This window comes from Scomber scombrus, chromosome 17, assembly GCF_963691925.1.
Source record: "Scomber scombrus chromosome 17, fScoSco1.1, whole genome shotgun sequence".
Taxonomy (NCBI): Eukaryota; Metazoa; Chordata; class Actinopteri; order Scombriformes; family Scombridae; genus Scomber; species Scomber scombrus.
This window is the reverse complement of record NC_084986.1, coordinates 13,955,544-13,972,175: the sequence shown is the minus strand read 5'-3', so window position 1 is coordinate 13,972,175 and position 16,632 is coordinate 13,955,544. Positions and strand designations below refer to the sequence as shown.

The 16,632-nt window shown below is 41.8% G+C and overlaps 1 protein-coding gene across 1 annotated transcript in view; it reads left to right on the top strand.

Annotated features, from left to right (window-relative positions):
* Window positions 1-15,993, top strand: part of xkr6b (XK, Kell blood group complex subunit-related family, member 6b) — a 60,508-nt gene extending 44,515 nt beyond the window's left edge. Inside the window, exons 2-3 of the mRNA XM_062437110.1 lie at window positions 14,083-14,279; window positions 15,023-15,993. Coding sequence (XP_062293094.1) covers window positions 14,083-14,279; window positions 15,023-15,993 — 1,168 coding nt within the window. The remainder of the gene's footprint in view (window positions 1-14,082; window positions 14,280-15,022) is intronic.
* Window positions 15,994-16,632: the final 639 nt, after the last annotated feature.

Below are 16,632 nucleotides of genomic sequence, written 5' to 3'. Positions count from 1 at the left end.
GCTTTTCCCTGTCAGCATCCGATCTTCCCTGCTTAGATTCATGGAAGAAAAGAAAGGTGGATACCTTTATCGATCCAATCCCATCCCCCCGTCTCTTTTCCTTGTATTCTCCATCTAACCATCCCCCACAGAAGAGTCTGTGAATGTGTACGTATGTGTAGTTATGTCTGCTACTCAGTGTGTGCTTGTATGTTTGTGTGTGTGCATTTTTAAGAGCTGAAAAAGCTGACACCATGAATCCAGGCTACTGTCTCAGAGGATTTATATCATATTGTGTTACCCAGTGTTTGGTTGATGGGGAGTAGCTGTATATGAGGCTGAAAATGCTAGAATGGGCAGGAGACATTTTTTCCACCATAACTGTGTGTGTGTATGTGTTCCTCAAGTAAACTATCATGACTCTTAATTTTTTCCCTCATTGTCAGTAACTATATCTCTTTCAGTCTGCTGTGCATGCCTTCTGCATTAGTGCCTGTCAGGTCTGTGACCTTAAAGTACCTAGCATAGCAAAGATATCTCTGGATTAGTAGATATGATGGCCTCTTTATGTGCTCTCTCTCTCTCTCTCTCTCTCTCTCTCTCTCTCTCTCTCTCTCTCTCTCTCTCTCTCTCTCTCTCTCTCTCTCTCTCTCTCTCTCTCTCTCTCTCTCTCTCTCTCTCTCTCTCTTTCTGTATCTCCTGTCTCTCTCTCTCCCTTCCTGCGCCTGCCAGGCTGATATTTTGATCTGTCACAACAGGTTTTGTTCAGCAGGCCCTGTCAGTGACTAGCAGTCGGGGGCTAACACATGTGCTTTGTGTCATTGGATCCCCTTAGGTTAATATGGGGCTAGGGGCTTTCCCAAACTGACACTTACTGATGGCCTGGTGTAAAAGAAAAAAAAAAGGTGTGTGCATGCATGTGTGTGTCTGACAGCTTTTTTGTTACTTGAAAGGAAGAGGTTTTATGTGCAATGCATCAGTTGTATTCATGATGTTCTTTGAAAACAGATGTGTTGACATGGGTGAGAGAGAGAGGGAGAATGTGCATATTGATACTGTTGTGTAAGAGTGAATGTTTTATAAGCTTGATAAAATTGATCCTGTAGTCCATATGTCCTTTTACAATTTTGTAAGTATGTTTGTGTATTTGTGTGTCTCTATAAGACTCAGTAGTGATAGTAGTGTCACTTATGATGGATACTGCTTATCAATAATGAGCGAGCGTGCTTCCCTCATACATTCACACCTTCCTCTTAGAGAAGGGCTCCTATCTTTCAAATTACCATGTTATGTGACTAATCTTCCTCTACAGTCAGTGCGCCTGTGAAAATAGGGCAGTTTTGAGACTGCTGTGTGTGAGACTGCTGTGTGTGGGAACCTTCTGCATTTTCCTGTGGGTATATTCCGTAAAGAGGACATTAATATATCAATGGATGATTTGATCATAGTCAAACATACACATGTGCTGGTGTGTGTGTGTGTGTGTGTGTGTGTGTGTGTGTGTATGTGTGTGTGTGTGTGTGTGTGTGTGTGTGTGTGTGTGTGTGTGTGTGTGTGTGTGTGTGTGTGTGTGTGTGTGTGTGTGTGTGTGTGTGTTTGTTTGTTTGTGTGTTTGTGTGTGCGTCTGTGTGTTTGTGTATGTGATTGAGAGCATGTCTGCAGTTCTAGGGAGCCGCCTTCTTTATTTGCATGTCTGGAGCGAACATCTATCATCATCATCAAGGCGCTGCAAAACAGTGAAGCAGGCAGGCAGGTGCCGCCGACACTCTCAGGAGAGAGACTGAACACACTTTCAAACCTTTACCGCAGCGATATCAAATGGTTCCTAAATGTCTTCACCTCGGGGGAAACACACACTGCGCACTCGCATCAGCACACATTCACAGATGCAAACAGACAGATGCTGTTTTATGACATTTTTCTTTCTTCTTTCCACTGAATGTTGTATTTCCCATCATTCACCTTGTCGCACACAAACCCAATTACAAAGGTATCATATGAGAACACCTGAAGAAACCAGCACCAAATAATGATAACAATGAATTAAAAGATATACAGGAAACCGCTCTATTAAAACTCATTCTTCCTTCCATCTACAGCATTTTTTAATGCTGATGCCAATAGTGGCTTATTCCATTTTTGGGAGCCAGAGGGGATTATTGGGCAGTACTGAAGAGAAGAGGCGAGTGCAGAAATGGTACAGCCTGATAGATAGAGGAGCAAGAGACAGTGTGTGTGAGCGGAATAGTAAAAAGAGCCCCCGAGACATGGAGGGGGTACATGGTGGGAGGAAGGGAGCGAGAGCGAAGGAGGGAGGAGTATGGTAGAGTGGAGGCACAGAGCCAGAAAATTGCATTGCGTGCTCGGTGATTAGTTTACCTCCTGGGTCTCATTCTCTCTCACTCCCCTCCTTTCACTCTCCTCTCACTCCCCAGGTCTTTCCTACCTCTTGTAGCTTTTCCTTGTGTCTTTGTCTTGCCACTTTCGCTCCCTCTCGCCTCTTTCCACTTTCTCTCTCTGTCACTACATCACACTGTCACTTCTCTCTATTCTCTCCTCCTCTTGCCTGCTCTCCTCCACTTTCTTGGCGGTTATCTCCTCTGCCTCTCCTCTCTATCTCTGTCTCGCCACCATCCCCTCCTCCTCCTCTTCCTTCTTGTGTGCTGACTTGGCTCTGGCCTCCATTCTTGTGTTATCTTCAGGGCTTGAAAAATGCATAAAGACACAAAATGCATAAAGACACCTAACCTGCAAGCAAGTCCATCAAACCTTGAAAACAAATTACACTGTGACAACCCCCCCCACCCCTGGAAAGGCTAGCGACAGCTTCCCCTTACTGCACCAAATGCTGTTTTGTTTTGTTTTGGGGGTTTTTACATAAAAAAGCTGTTTAAATTTGCCTGTCGCTTCTGTCATCCATGTTTTCTTACAATATAAGGAATAAATGCTTTCATAGCCTAGTTATGTGATAGTCAGAAATGATAAGCCTGTCTCCTGCTCAAAGCACTTGATGCATCTTGACCTATATGTAAACAAATAGCCTTGCCAGTGCAGTTCGCATCATCTTGAGCCAAGAAGGGTCCCATAGCAACCTAGCAAGAAAAATTACTGACCCATGTTAATTAAGTTTAATACAACATGTACTCTTAGTCTGTGTTTGCATTCATAAACTACAAAATAATGAATGTCTGAAAATGTCTGGTGGTCTGGAGAGAGAGAAATGACAGCTGATAATAAAAGTTTCCATGCACCAGCTGAACTAACTGCAAGTACCTATTTTTATATTTTTGCCTGTTATCATTTGGCCTCAGGTTCTGTCTCACGCAATTTATTTTTGAGATATTTAACTATATGGAATAGCCAGCCTTCATTCAGAAATGGTCTCTTGTTGAAGTAGGCTATACATATTTTTTGACCTTCAAAGGCCTTTGATTTGCCTAATGACTTTGGTTTTGCACTTTTTATTAAAGGATTTTATTAAAGTTTCATAATTTTGTTTTTATTGTTATGATAAAAGAGATGCTTTGTGTACATCAAAATCTTACATTCTAGTCTTCTTAATAGCACCATACCTCTAAAATTATTTGAAATAAAAGCATTGGGTCAGGCTCATTAATAGCTCAGTTTGATCAGCATTGCTGTGTTGGACAGCGCTGTCTAGGGTGTGGCACCACGATAGAGGTTTAAAGTCCACCCCCCCCCCCCCCCCCCCCCCCAATGACAATCACATATTTACAGCACCCTCTCTACCAGAAAATAGTTCCGACATCCTTGTGCTCTGAGGTGATTATGTAGTTTTATGCCTTTGCACCGCTGACAGCTGTGGCTGGCAATATGTTTATAGACTGTCCATTTCCCATTCTCATGAACACAATATATCTGAGGTAATTTCGTCAAATTTGGCACAAACTTTCACTTGGAGTCAAGGATGAACTAATTTGATTTTGGTAGTCAAAGGTCAAGGTCATTGTGACCTCACAAAAACATGTTTTTTGGGCATAACTCAAGAATTCATGCACTAATTATGACAAAGTTTTGCACAAATGTCTATTAGAATAAAATGATGTAGTGATGACATTTTATATCCAACAGATCAAAGGTCAACTTCACTGTGATCATAATGTTCTGCAAAAACACTTCTCTGGCTATTATTCAACACCATAACTCAGAAACACAAGGGGAGATTGTGCCTATATTTCACATGTAGTGAGACACTGAATTGGTGACACTAATCTTGGGTGCCCACCTTGAAACTATAGTGATTGTAAAGATCTTCTGTGCTGTCAGGTTGAAGATGTGTGTGTAAAGCATCAACATTTTAAAATGTTTAGCTACTTTGCATTTTGCACTTGTATGAGTCCATCCTCTTCAATGCCTCTCCCTGGATGACAACCAGGACAAGAGGATTCCTGTTCCTCTGGTAGTCCACCACAAGCTCATTGGTTTTGCTGATATTGAGCTTCAGGTAATTATCGTTGTACAATATGACAAAGCGCTCTATCAGTCCTCTGTACTCCTCTGTAAAAAATAGTCTCTAAGTGAAGACAACATGGAAATGATTCACTCGAATCATACATACAATATTGTAATAACTTCCATTTCACAATAAATACACTTAATACTATTATTACTATTACTACTATTATTATTATTAAATTCCCTCAAAGTCTCCACTACAAATCTTATACGAGTCTGACCAGACATGGATGTAGGCTGCAACTTGACTGGTTGGTGGAAGCATGCAACCGCGAGGCAGTATTTCTAGGCACAAAGGAGATTTACACAGAGAACTTTCAATCAGTTGGTTAGTCAGGGAAGCATTTTAACACCATAAGCCAGCCCTGCTAATTATAGTCTTAAGAGAAATAAACATGAGCTTCAAGTGTCTCGCACAGCACAACAGAAGTGCTGACACTGAATGGAAGCCAGCATCCGCACAGCCCTTTTTTTGGTGGTGCACTCTTTGAAAAGCAAGTGGGTCAAGCCTTTTCTTCTTAATCCGTGCATAATCTGGCCCTTCCTCTTGTTGAAGAGCAGCCACAAAACAGTACAGGAGATGTGGAGAGCCAGAGAGAAAGATTTCACCTCAGGCTGCAGACTTTCTCTCCAGTAGTGTGTTTTAAGATAGCAAAAGGCCACAGAGTAAGAAATGAGTGTTACTGTAATAATACTGTACTACTAATATCTAAACTCATATGCTTGATTTTTTTTCATTAGCAGGAATAATACAGCAGCATATTTCGCGCTGTGAGCGTGCCTCGATTCAATTTTGATATAAAGCGCTGAGAAACCAGCTAGTAATGCCCTGTGTGTTTGAAAAGGTAATTCAGAAATATCACTGCGGCATACACTTTAACATTTCCAAAACAAACAACAAATCAAAAAGCTATTGCCAGCCAAGTCCTTAGAAAACTAAAATCAAAACGAATGAATATGAAGACGTACAGCCTATCTCAGTGTACATCACTTGTTTACATCAAGTTACATTACATTAACTTTTACAGTTAATCTGCAAGTCATGTATCTGTATGTAAATGGCTCACTGAAAACCAGGTAAGGGATAAATGACAGAAGTAAGTACAAGAACAACAAAACAGGAACAAACACTGCTGTTGGATGGAGTGATCAACAAAAAAAAAGGACTTCTTAAATGTCTTAGATTACGAGTTCTGGCAACAGAGACTGCCATGGTTTGTGCTGTATTTCACATTAGGAGTTCACTTTCAGTCTGTGTTTGTTTCCATTTCATGATACTGGTCGGAGCTGCATTATGTTGTTTTTATCTTAACTGTTGAATGAATCAGTCATTTCATTAGGCCTGTCCTTTGTTTGATTAACCATCTGGATATTGGATAGCGCTGCCCCATATTGCTGTTGATAGCTGCTAATGCCCATCTGAAGTGATCAATATCCTTCTGTGTCTGAAACGCAAGGGAACGTCCCTTCTCTTTAGCGCTGATACAGAATCCGCACCTCCTTATCCATATCATGCTTTTAGTCCATTATTGGAGAATGACCCCAAATTATCTTAAATCAGCTTGAATCTTTTGGCTGTCGTCCATCTGAGGGCAGAGAGGCCTTGGTCACGTGACTTATGTATCTACTCCTATTTCCTTTGCTCTCATTTCCTTTTCTTTTTTTTTACCTCCCTGCTTTTCCTCATCTTAGTGATGCCTCTATGTCATGTGATCACAGTTCAGTGAGTTGGGGTACCTGCGAGCTGTTGCTAATGGTAACAAAGGAGTGGCTGTGTGGAGAGGGAAAGAGAGAGAGAGAGAGAGAGAGAGAGAGAGAGAGAGAGAGAGAGAGAGAGAGAGAGAGAGAGAGAGAGAGAGAGAGAGAGAGAGAGAGAGAGAGTGCAGCAGGGGAGAGGAGAGCTGCTATACATGCTGGGGTTCAGTGTCTGTGCACAGATCAAGATGGGGAAAAAAGCTTGGTGCAAATATATCTCCATAATTTCCAATGAAGCACTGTAGATTTGTGTTTATCGGTAATAGTCTCACTGATGTTGCTGACCTTTGGAAAAAAAAATGTCCATCATATATCTCTTCTTCTAACAGACCACATGAAATGAAGTATATGTATGAAGTGTTCTAATTACACTGATAATATTTAGTCAAGATGTCAGTGGTGGTTAACCAGCACACACTCTAAGAACTGACAGGGCGAGGCAGAGTTGACGCAGCATCCCTCATCTCAGCTTGCTGCTCCCCATCGCTTTCACCTTGCATCATGTCAGCCCAGTCTCCATGCAACGTTCTGGCACCTCTCGATGTAGGAATCACCCAAAGGCTCTGGTCACATATTGTTGTGTGTTTGTATGTGAGTGTATCTGCCTCGACTGTGGAACTCAGATCTCAACACAGCTGGCCTTTCATCCGGGGCTATTCACTGCCATGAGGAGGATAAAGACATACCTGATGTATGATCAGTGGTACGCGGTTAAGGGGAAGCCGGTTGAGCCACATAGAGCCACAAAGTGTTCCTGGAAAGTATAAACATCTCTCCTCTTGATGTACACAAATGTAGACTTTTTTTAAAAACCAGCTACCATGCCATATTTCTATTTCTATTCTATTTCTCTCAAACAAGCTGTGATGTTCAAGAGATGTTTTCAATAACAGATTTCTTTGATACTGTACAAATTGGTGAATAATGAATAAAATAACACTGACATCATTGGTGGGCTCCCACTGGAGCTGGGATACTTTCATTCACTATAAAGGGCAGAAAGAGACACATTCATGTGATGGCTTCTTTTGAAGTGTCCTTGACCAAGACATTGAGTCCCTGCCAGTTTTTTTTTTACTGACCTGTGCTGTTGACCTCCACATGTTTGAGTGAAAGGATGACTTTCTCCTTCCAAGATCAAGCAAATATTACTGAAAACAGTTTCAGCCACTCATACATAAATAGGGGTGTGTGTTCCCACTGCTGCTCTCCCATTGTGGTGGTGCCTTTTGATAAAAAGCCACAACAGTATTTTTGCTTTTTGCTTCCTTTTTGCATGAAAAGGGAAAATATTGTGTGTCGGCCTAGCGGTTATAATTGCTGTTTAACAATTCAGGTAATTTGGACTAAAAAGGGAAACTTAGAAGTCAGAAGATTTTTGAAGCATTTTTTATTGCTGTTTCGTACAGCCACACTCAAAGGCAGGGTGAAAAACCTGTGCGATGCAAGATTTTCTAATTGTTCAAGTGAGGATAACAGTGGAAACTTTCAGACAAAGTAAGTCCTGGTGTTCTTCACACAAATATGGAAGTAGATGTGTGATTTCTGCATACTTTTTCAGCTCTATATAAAGTGAGATGCTTGATGGATTGGTGGTCATGGTTTGTTACAAAAAATGCAATTTCAGGACGCGATACCTCCTCTCATTCCAACAATATAAAACTGTTGAGATATGGGGTTTGGATACTGTTTATTGATCCTTTGTTGAAAGCATACTGACCCGTTCAAGCAAATAGAGGGCATGTGCAGAAGAATAGATAAATAAATACTATAGTTCTTGAGTTGATCATGTCATTTTTCCACACTTTACAGTAACACTAACACACTAGCATTATAAATAAAGTAATATGAGCACACTCTAAAAATACTAATTTATACACAATGACTGAAAGGCTGTACTTATATCCAGATATATCCAGTTTGAAGAAACATGTTTTTGAAATGCTTTTTGAAATTTTAAACCCTCTAGTAATTGTAGTAATTACAACTTATGCTCCTGTTGTATAGTGAGTGTTTACTGGCATTTGATAAGGGATCATTTCATTTTGTTGAAATGGCGTGAGTGTCATTTTAAAACAAAATTCTGTGAGAGACAACAAAAAGCATGTGTTAAAACTACACTCACGATGGATAGAATAGCCATAACTTAACCGAGCAATGTGGGATGAGAGGCGAAGAGGTGGATACAGGAGATAACAAAACAGAAAGGGGGGAAACAGATTTGCTATAATTAGGCAGTACCTGCTGTAACTGCTACCCCCTTCCCACACACACACACATACACACACACACACACACACACACACACACACACACACACACACACACACACACACACACACACACACACACACACACATCCTCCATCAAGCATTGTAAAAAGAGCTAAATATCCAGACACAGAAATTGAATTCTGTCTTGGAAGGAAGGCGGGCTATCAGGGAGAGCTGTGAAAAGCAAGACAGACACAGAGAAGTAAAGATGCTGAGCAAATGAGGAAGAGAAATGTAAATCTCTCTGAGAAAATAGGTTTAAACCTCATTGAGAGTCGATGTGCAGCCCCTCGGAGTGACTCAGGGTGTGACTCATCGCGGCCGGCATTGCCTCCACCTTACACACACACACACACACACACGCACACGTTTTTATAAACCCTCAGGCCTTGCGTATGTTGTGTGTCCCCCATGCTTAGTTTTCTGCCGGATTCTACCTGTTATACATGATGCATAAGCCCTGCTTCATCTTGCTGTAATAGTACTTGTGATCTTCTTATGAATCAGCTTATGACAAGACATGAATTCAGTCTTAGCTCCTGAGCCTTCCCACGACCATGACTTAGAAGACAGATGCTGTTAAACTTGGCTAGGTGTGTGTGTGCGTGTGCGTGTGATCCTTCTAACCACCCACTCAAGGGATTAGTGTAAGGGTGGTTGGATGACTCATCGGTCAATGACTTTGGAGGAGAGGGAGGAAAAACATGGCCAAGATGCCGGTCAGCCGAATGGTGTGTGTGATTGGTTGTGATTGTGTGTGTGTCTGTTGTCATTCCACCTGTCCGTCAATGCAGCTAATGCTCAGACAGCAAGATGTCTACTCATACAAATTTTAATTATTATTTTATTATTATTAATGACTAAAAATAGTTTCATATAGTATTTGTATCAGAGGTGAGGTATGTGTGTGATGCTTGTGTGTTTGATTGTGCACATGCATGTAGTGTGTGTGTATGTGTGTGTGTGTGTGTGTGTGTGTGTGTGTGTGTGTGTGTGTGTGTGTGTGTGTGTGTGTGTGTGTGTGTGTGTGTGTGTGTGTGTGTGTGTGTGGGTGTGTGTGTGTGTGTGTGTGTGGGTTAACCGTTGCCTGTGTCTCGACAGCAATGGCAGACGGCAGGGCTTGGAACACGACCCTGGCACAGCATCGAGCTGTTAGGCCATGCGTACGCTGCTTAACGAGCCATGAACGATCGCTATGATCTTGCCACAAATAATTCATGAGGAGTCCTGTAGTGGAGCTATGGAGCTAAAAGGAAAGGGGGGGTGGGAGGTGTTGCTGGTGGTGGGGGCATCAAGGAGTGGACCTCAGCATAAGTGGAGTGAAGGCAGGAGGAGAGGGGAGGAAGACAGAGAGATCTGACAAATGTGTCTGGAATAGAGAGGAAATCCCCTATTACCTTCAGAGCTGACAAGTATGCTTGTGCGAGCACGTGTGTGTGTGTGTGTGTGTGTGTGTGTGTGTGTGTGTGTGTGTGTGTGTGTGTGTGTGTGTGTGTGTGTGTGTGTGTGTGTGTGTGTGTGTGTGTGTGTGTGTGTGTGTGTGTGTGTGTGTGTGTGTGTCTGCTTATTTTTAGGGAGCCATTTATGTTACTACATCTGAAAAGGCACAGTGGGAGTGTTAAAAGTGTGCATCACAATCCGGGGATGTGTGTGAGAGTCTTGTGAAGGCATACGCTGTGTGTGTGTGTGTGTGTGTGTGTGTGTGTGTGTGTGTGTGTGTGTGTGTGTGTGTGTGTGTGTGTGTGTGTGTGTGTGTGTGTGTGTGTGTGTGTGTGTGTGTGTGTGTGTTGGAGACATGATGGAGTGAGTTCCGATTTTTCTGACAGCCATGAAAGTGTTTAACTGTACAGGTTTTTTGTTTTGTTTTTTTGCTGAAACCAAAGGAATATGAACTAAAAGGAAAGGGGGTGGGTGTGAATCTGTTCAGTGAGAACTCTCATTTACCTGCTTGAATAGAGAATAAGTTCAGTTTAAAATGAATGATAGGTTATAATATGACTTTTCCTTTAGTGCTACCATGAGGCTGACATTTTGGGTGAAGTTTTAGTGAAATGTCTCAACAGGCATTGGATGGATTTCCATGAAATTTGATACAGATATCCATGGTGCCTAGAAGAGTAATCTGACTTACTCTGGTGATCTGTACAGTTAAAAGTTTTCACAGATCCTGTGAAATATCTCAACATCTACTAGATAGATTTACATTTACTGATATTCAGTTTCCAGACAATGTATCCTACTGACTTTGGTGATACCCTGAAATGTGTGGCTTTTAGTGAAATGCCTTGACAACCATTGGGTGGATCGCCATCAAATTTGGTACAGTACCCATCAGAATGAATTTGTAAGAGTCGAAGAGTAAAAGGTGTAATAAAGTCAATGTTAAGGACCAAACGATTATACAACATAGATGAATGAGTTAATCGATGAGCTTGTTTCTTTTTCCCTTTTTCTCTCTTTCCTGTGTATGTGTGTAGGTATGTATATGCATATACAATACATTATCATATACCCTTATTCTTCCCTTTTTTCACCACAAAATATATAAATATTATGAGAATGCTAGATTTATGAATTCTATCATATGAAAGTTAATTTGGTCCTAAACTATTTATGACCAAATACCTGCAAAACTAATGACATTCATTTTCAAGGCTAAGCTAAGTAATTCATGGCAAACATGCTAAAATAAGGCGGTGAACACATTAAACATGACACCTGCTAAACACCAGCATTATAGCATTGTCATTATGAGCATGCTAGAATGCTGATGTTGGCATTCAGCTCAAAGTACTGCTGTGCCTTTACGTAATGCAGCCTCACAGAGCTGCTGGCCCGGCTGTGATTTTCAAAGCGAGTCAGCTACAGAGGCCATGAAGATTACTGGTTCTGACGGAGGCACTACAGACCAGTGAGATGTAGCAGTGGAAAACACAGACTAATGGAAATGGTGGGATAGAGACAAAGGGCCTGTGTAGGTCTCTGTGGCATGTCATTAGTGAGGAAGAGGGGCTGACTTGTTCCATCTGACATTTACCAGTCCAACTGAAAATGTCACGGAATGCCAGCCTTTACCTCTGGATATAATGGTGCCTCTCACAGCCCAGAGCTATTGATCCCAAAAAAACTTTTGTAGACGCCCCCACCCACCTTGTTTCCCCTGTCCACTATCCCGTGAAAGACCACCATCGCTGCACTCCTACATTTCCTTGCCCAGCCAGACATTCCTCTGTCTTTGATTACACCGTGCATCACAGCAGCATTGGCTCAGTGGGGAGGGGAAGCTATAACAGCGCTAACGATAGATCAGCTGTAATTGTATGTTTTTCATAACAGTAAACCTAAGTCCTCCACCTGAATCTTGGTATTGATATTTCACTGTGTATTTGTCAGTAACACGTTCATTTGAGCCTTTTTCTTTCTCCTTTTGAGCTACTGGAACACAACTGCTAAAATACACTGTAATCTCATACCTGGTGTCTCAAATCTCCACACTTGTCTTGTAGCTACAGTTGAAGTCTTTGTTCCACTGTTCCATTTATTTAGTTCCCTTTTTCTCTTTTTGGGAAAGTGGCTGTCTTTTTGGTTAGCTAATTGACGGACTAGCTGACTGACAGACTGGACCATGCAGTGTTTTGCCAGCTTTGTCAGAAAAAGAAAAAGGGAGGGAGCAAATAAGACAGATCCACTGAGTGTTTAGATTTTTCTTACTTATACCCCAATTCTTTATAAATGTCACAAATGTAATTTACTTGGCTGGGTTTTTTTGGTGTGTGGTCAATTGCCTCATGTAAAGCAAATACAATCAGAGACCTGGGGATTATATCTTATACCTGGTATAGAGTTTGATTTCCTGAGATCTATTATATGATCTGTTGGTAGAGTGAGCTTGTTTTCTTGACCTTTAAACAATTATTTAGTGATCACAAGACAAAAAAACTGTTTTGTGAACACAACCTATAGTACTATAATAATACAAATAATAGGTCCGACTGGATGTAATGCATTTTTCCACTCTTTTACATTACATTCAACTGTGCTGAAGTGAAGGGATTTGTATCGTGTGTATGGAGAAAAAGACTGGTGCATGCTCAAATCAGCCAAAACAATGGCCAAAGGCAATCTGACCCTACCAGACCATACATTCTTTACAGTGCATTGCACTCAACCTCATTTCAAATTAAACAGTAATCTCTTTCCCATTAGCTGTAGCAGAGGCTAATTATGTTGAAAACCACTCACAAGCATGTTCTTGCTTTGTTGTTATGTTGCAGTATATCCGTGTCTCACTTGTAGGAACTGAATGTGGATCCACGGCCTCTCAATTTGTTTTGGGGAGTGCTACTGTCTAGTCTATTTCTGTCCTTGCTACACTATTGTCCGCGGTTGACTGCCTTCACATCAAGTGCTGGATTTATTTGGCCACTCTGCCAGCTCAGGCAGACAGACCCTGCAGCTACCATCCAATATGCAATGACTGAATCACTGTTAAGATAACTATAAACCACTATAACTGTGATAGTGGTTTCAGTGATTGTTTTCTCTACAGCCAGACTTGGGTTAACTTGTTTGTGGAGCTTAGGTTTGTTTACAGATTGGAGAGGATAGAAGCCTGCCAGATCGCTGTTTTCTTTCTTTTTGTCATCTTGATTTCCTTTTTTTCTTTCTTCAAACCCAAACCCAAAGAAGATTATGATCTTAATTAGCTGTATCACAGCCTGGAGCATATTACATTTTGCTCAGCAGCACACAATGAGCCTCTGATTCTTGTCCTTTTAAAAAAAAGAGGTGGTGTGGCTTTGATTGCAACAGAAGCGCGATTCAATTAGCTGCCATTCTCTGCTGCATTACCTACCATCTCCCTGGCTTCACTAGAGTCACTTCATCATTATGAAACCCCAGTCAGTCATGAAAATAGCCGCTGCAGCAGCGAACAATATGGGTCATGTGGTGCACTTAAGACAATGATTATTGCCTTGCTTACTAAAGTATGTTTTCTATAACAAGTTTAATAACCACACCTACAGAGTTCATAGAGACCATTGGAGAATGTTTTTAATCAAGGCATGCCAGTGATGTTTTTTCTCATTTTTGCTTTACACGAGGCAATCATAAAGTAAACTTGTTAAGAGATGCAAGTATTTGCTTTGTACGCAGGGGAAGGCCCTCCTCATATTATGGGAGACTTTTTGAGTTTCATCCAGCTCTTGTTTCGTTTTCCCTTCAACTCATGTTAAGTTTTTTTTTGTTTTTTTGTTCTATCACTGTTTTATCAAACATCAACTCTATTCATTGCTAGACATCAGCAAATTTCTTTCAACTAATTCAGAACCCAATGATAAATTCCACATAAATGCAGATGGATATACTCTGTGTTCAAAAGTGTAGCTAAGTATGCCCTCTAGTGTTATCAAAACTCAACCATGTGTAGGTGTTTTACAGTGAATTTATGCATTTTGCATTTTGCATTGCAATATTGATGTTAATGAGTGGTCTTGTGACTTTTCTATCAATACAGTGAAATATTAGTGAAGGGATTTAGAGAACATCACAATGATGGATAAAAAAACCAAAACCTGTTCATTCTTCCTCTCTGCAGGTATATTCGCACCATGTACCTCGGCATACAAAGTCACCGGCAGAAGGAGAACCAGCGGCGTTTTTACTGGGCTATGATGTATGAGTATGCCGATGTCAACATGCTGCGACTGCTGGAGACCTTCTTAGAAAGCGCCCCTCAGCTGGTGCTGCAGCTCTGCATCATGATCCAGAGCAACAAGGCTGAGTGGCTGCAGTGTAAGGGGTTCCCTAGTCTGATGTATTTTGTGTTTAGTTTACAGGATTTCTTTTTTTGCATTATATGTCATAGGTCTACTTGTACAGTGATTGGTTATCCCATGCACAAGTTCACATATCACGTATTTACATTACACCATGTATGACATTCTACACCATTATATCAAATATCCAACATTCATCACTCTGGTTATTGAAACCTTTGAGGTTTCCACTTTTCCATGCAATACAGTTCCCCAAGAAAGGCAATTCAATCATAACCAGTGATACCCTTCACTGCCGGGGTGTCTATAGAAATGCCATCAATACATTTGCTGAGATGCACCATGCTGCTACTCTGGAGATAATCCTCTATCATTTTTCATGCACCAGGATATGGCACTGACATATCTGCTGTCTCTACTGTTATACATGTCTTAAGGAAACTATATTGGTGCACTAAATTGAGACTGTGTTGACTGAATGACCCATGATGATCTTGGTAATAATATTCCTTTCAAAACAGTGATGGATTGCTTTGGCTGAAATACAACATACTATATACAGTAAGTGGAATGGCAGCCAAGTCAAGATAAAACCATAAATCTTAGGTTCAGGCTTTATACTTAAAATTAAACTGGATCTTTTTTGTCTATTTCTAAGGTTTATAGGAACACCATCTATCACTATCTGTCACTATCTTTTATTCTTGCCATTCTTAGTCTTTCTCTGCTTTTATTCTTTCTCTCTGTCTGTATTTCCAGGTGTTTCTGCCATGTCCTCCCTCCTGTCCCTGGCCTGGGTGCTAGCGTCTTACCACAAACTCCTGCGTGATTCACGTGATGACAAGAAGAGCATGAGTTACCGAGGTGCCCTATTGCATCTGTTCTGGCGCCTTTTTACCATCTCCTCACGGGTGCTCTCCTTTGCCCTATTTGCCTCTGTTTTCCACATCTACTTTGGCATTTTTGTGGTGCTCCACTGGTGTGCCATGGCTTTCTGGGTCATCCATGGTGGCACCGACTTCTGCATGTCCAAATGGGAGGAGGTACTGTTCAACATGGTGGTGGGCGTGGTCTATGTCTTCTGCTGGTTCAGTGTACGTGAGGGCCGGACACGGTACAGAATGGTGGCCTATTACACAGTAGTAATGTTAGAGAATGCCATCCTCAGCTCCCTTTGGTATGCGTACCGCGACCCAGCCACCACTGACGCCTATGCCTCTTTTGCCCTCTGTGGCGTCTTCCTGTGCTTTGCCTCAGGTGTGGCCTGTATGGTTCTCTATTATGGGGTTCTACATCCCATGGGCCCCCGGCTGAGAGTGCTGGCCAGCTCCTGCTGTGCTGAGCTGCTGTGGGGCCTTCCCTTACCCCCTGAGGCTGAGCCCATGGCTCCCACACCAGGCCCTCGTGGCTCCCAGGCCACTCCTACACGGGGTGTGGCAGGGGAATATGTGGAGTCAGATGAAACAGCCACGGACACCTGCCTTCCAGTTTTCCAGGTGAGGTCCACAGAGCCTGTGGATGCAGCCGGTAGGCCCATCCAGGCTGAGGGTCCTCTCATCAAGATAGACATGCCCAGAAAACGCTACCCAGCCTGGGATGCACACTTTGTGGATCGGCGCCTGCGCAGGACCATAAATGTGCTGCAGTACATTAGCCCTAATGCGGTGGGCATCAGGTATAGGGACGGTCCGCTTCTTTATGAACTCCTGCAGTACGAATCCTCCTTCTGAAGGCATCCTCTCCCACAGCTCTGTTACCCTCTCCTACACAACCATGCACACACATTTCCTTTCTTTCATTCTGCTCTTCTTCCTCTACAGGTATTATCTCTTTCTATTTGACACTCAACCGTCTCCTTCTCTGAGATCATTCAGTTTTCCTGCAGGAGATGTGTGTTTGGTCAACTGAAAATCTGTTAAGACAGTCCAAACACACAGTCATGGTTTATTTTTGGAAAAAACAAAGTACAGAGAGAAAATTATAAACCTACAGTATCTTATGTGATAATATATACAGAAGTCTCATATAAATCCCTCTACATTGATAGAGGAGGGTTCTGGATGAGTGTAGATAACATATGAATGTTTCATTATGAAATGTGTTTAATGCATTATACTGTATTGGTGATTCAACCTGTGAATACTTGTGAAGGGCATATTATATGTCCCTGTGACATGGCACTGGCGCAAAGCCTGATGGGAATGATGGAGGAGAATCTTAGTGGGCGCAGGTCTTTGCACATCCCAACATTTACTGCCATTCTTTATGTAAATCATTGAAATGTATGATGATGTTTACCAAGTCCTTAGAATATAACTTAAAAAGCACTCATTTTTCTATCATGATACTGTATATTGTAGAGTGGACAC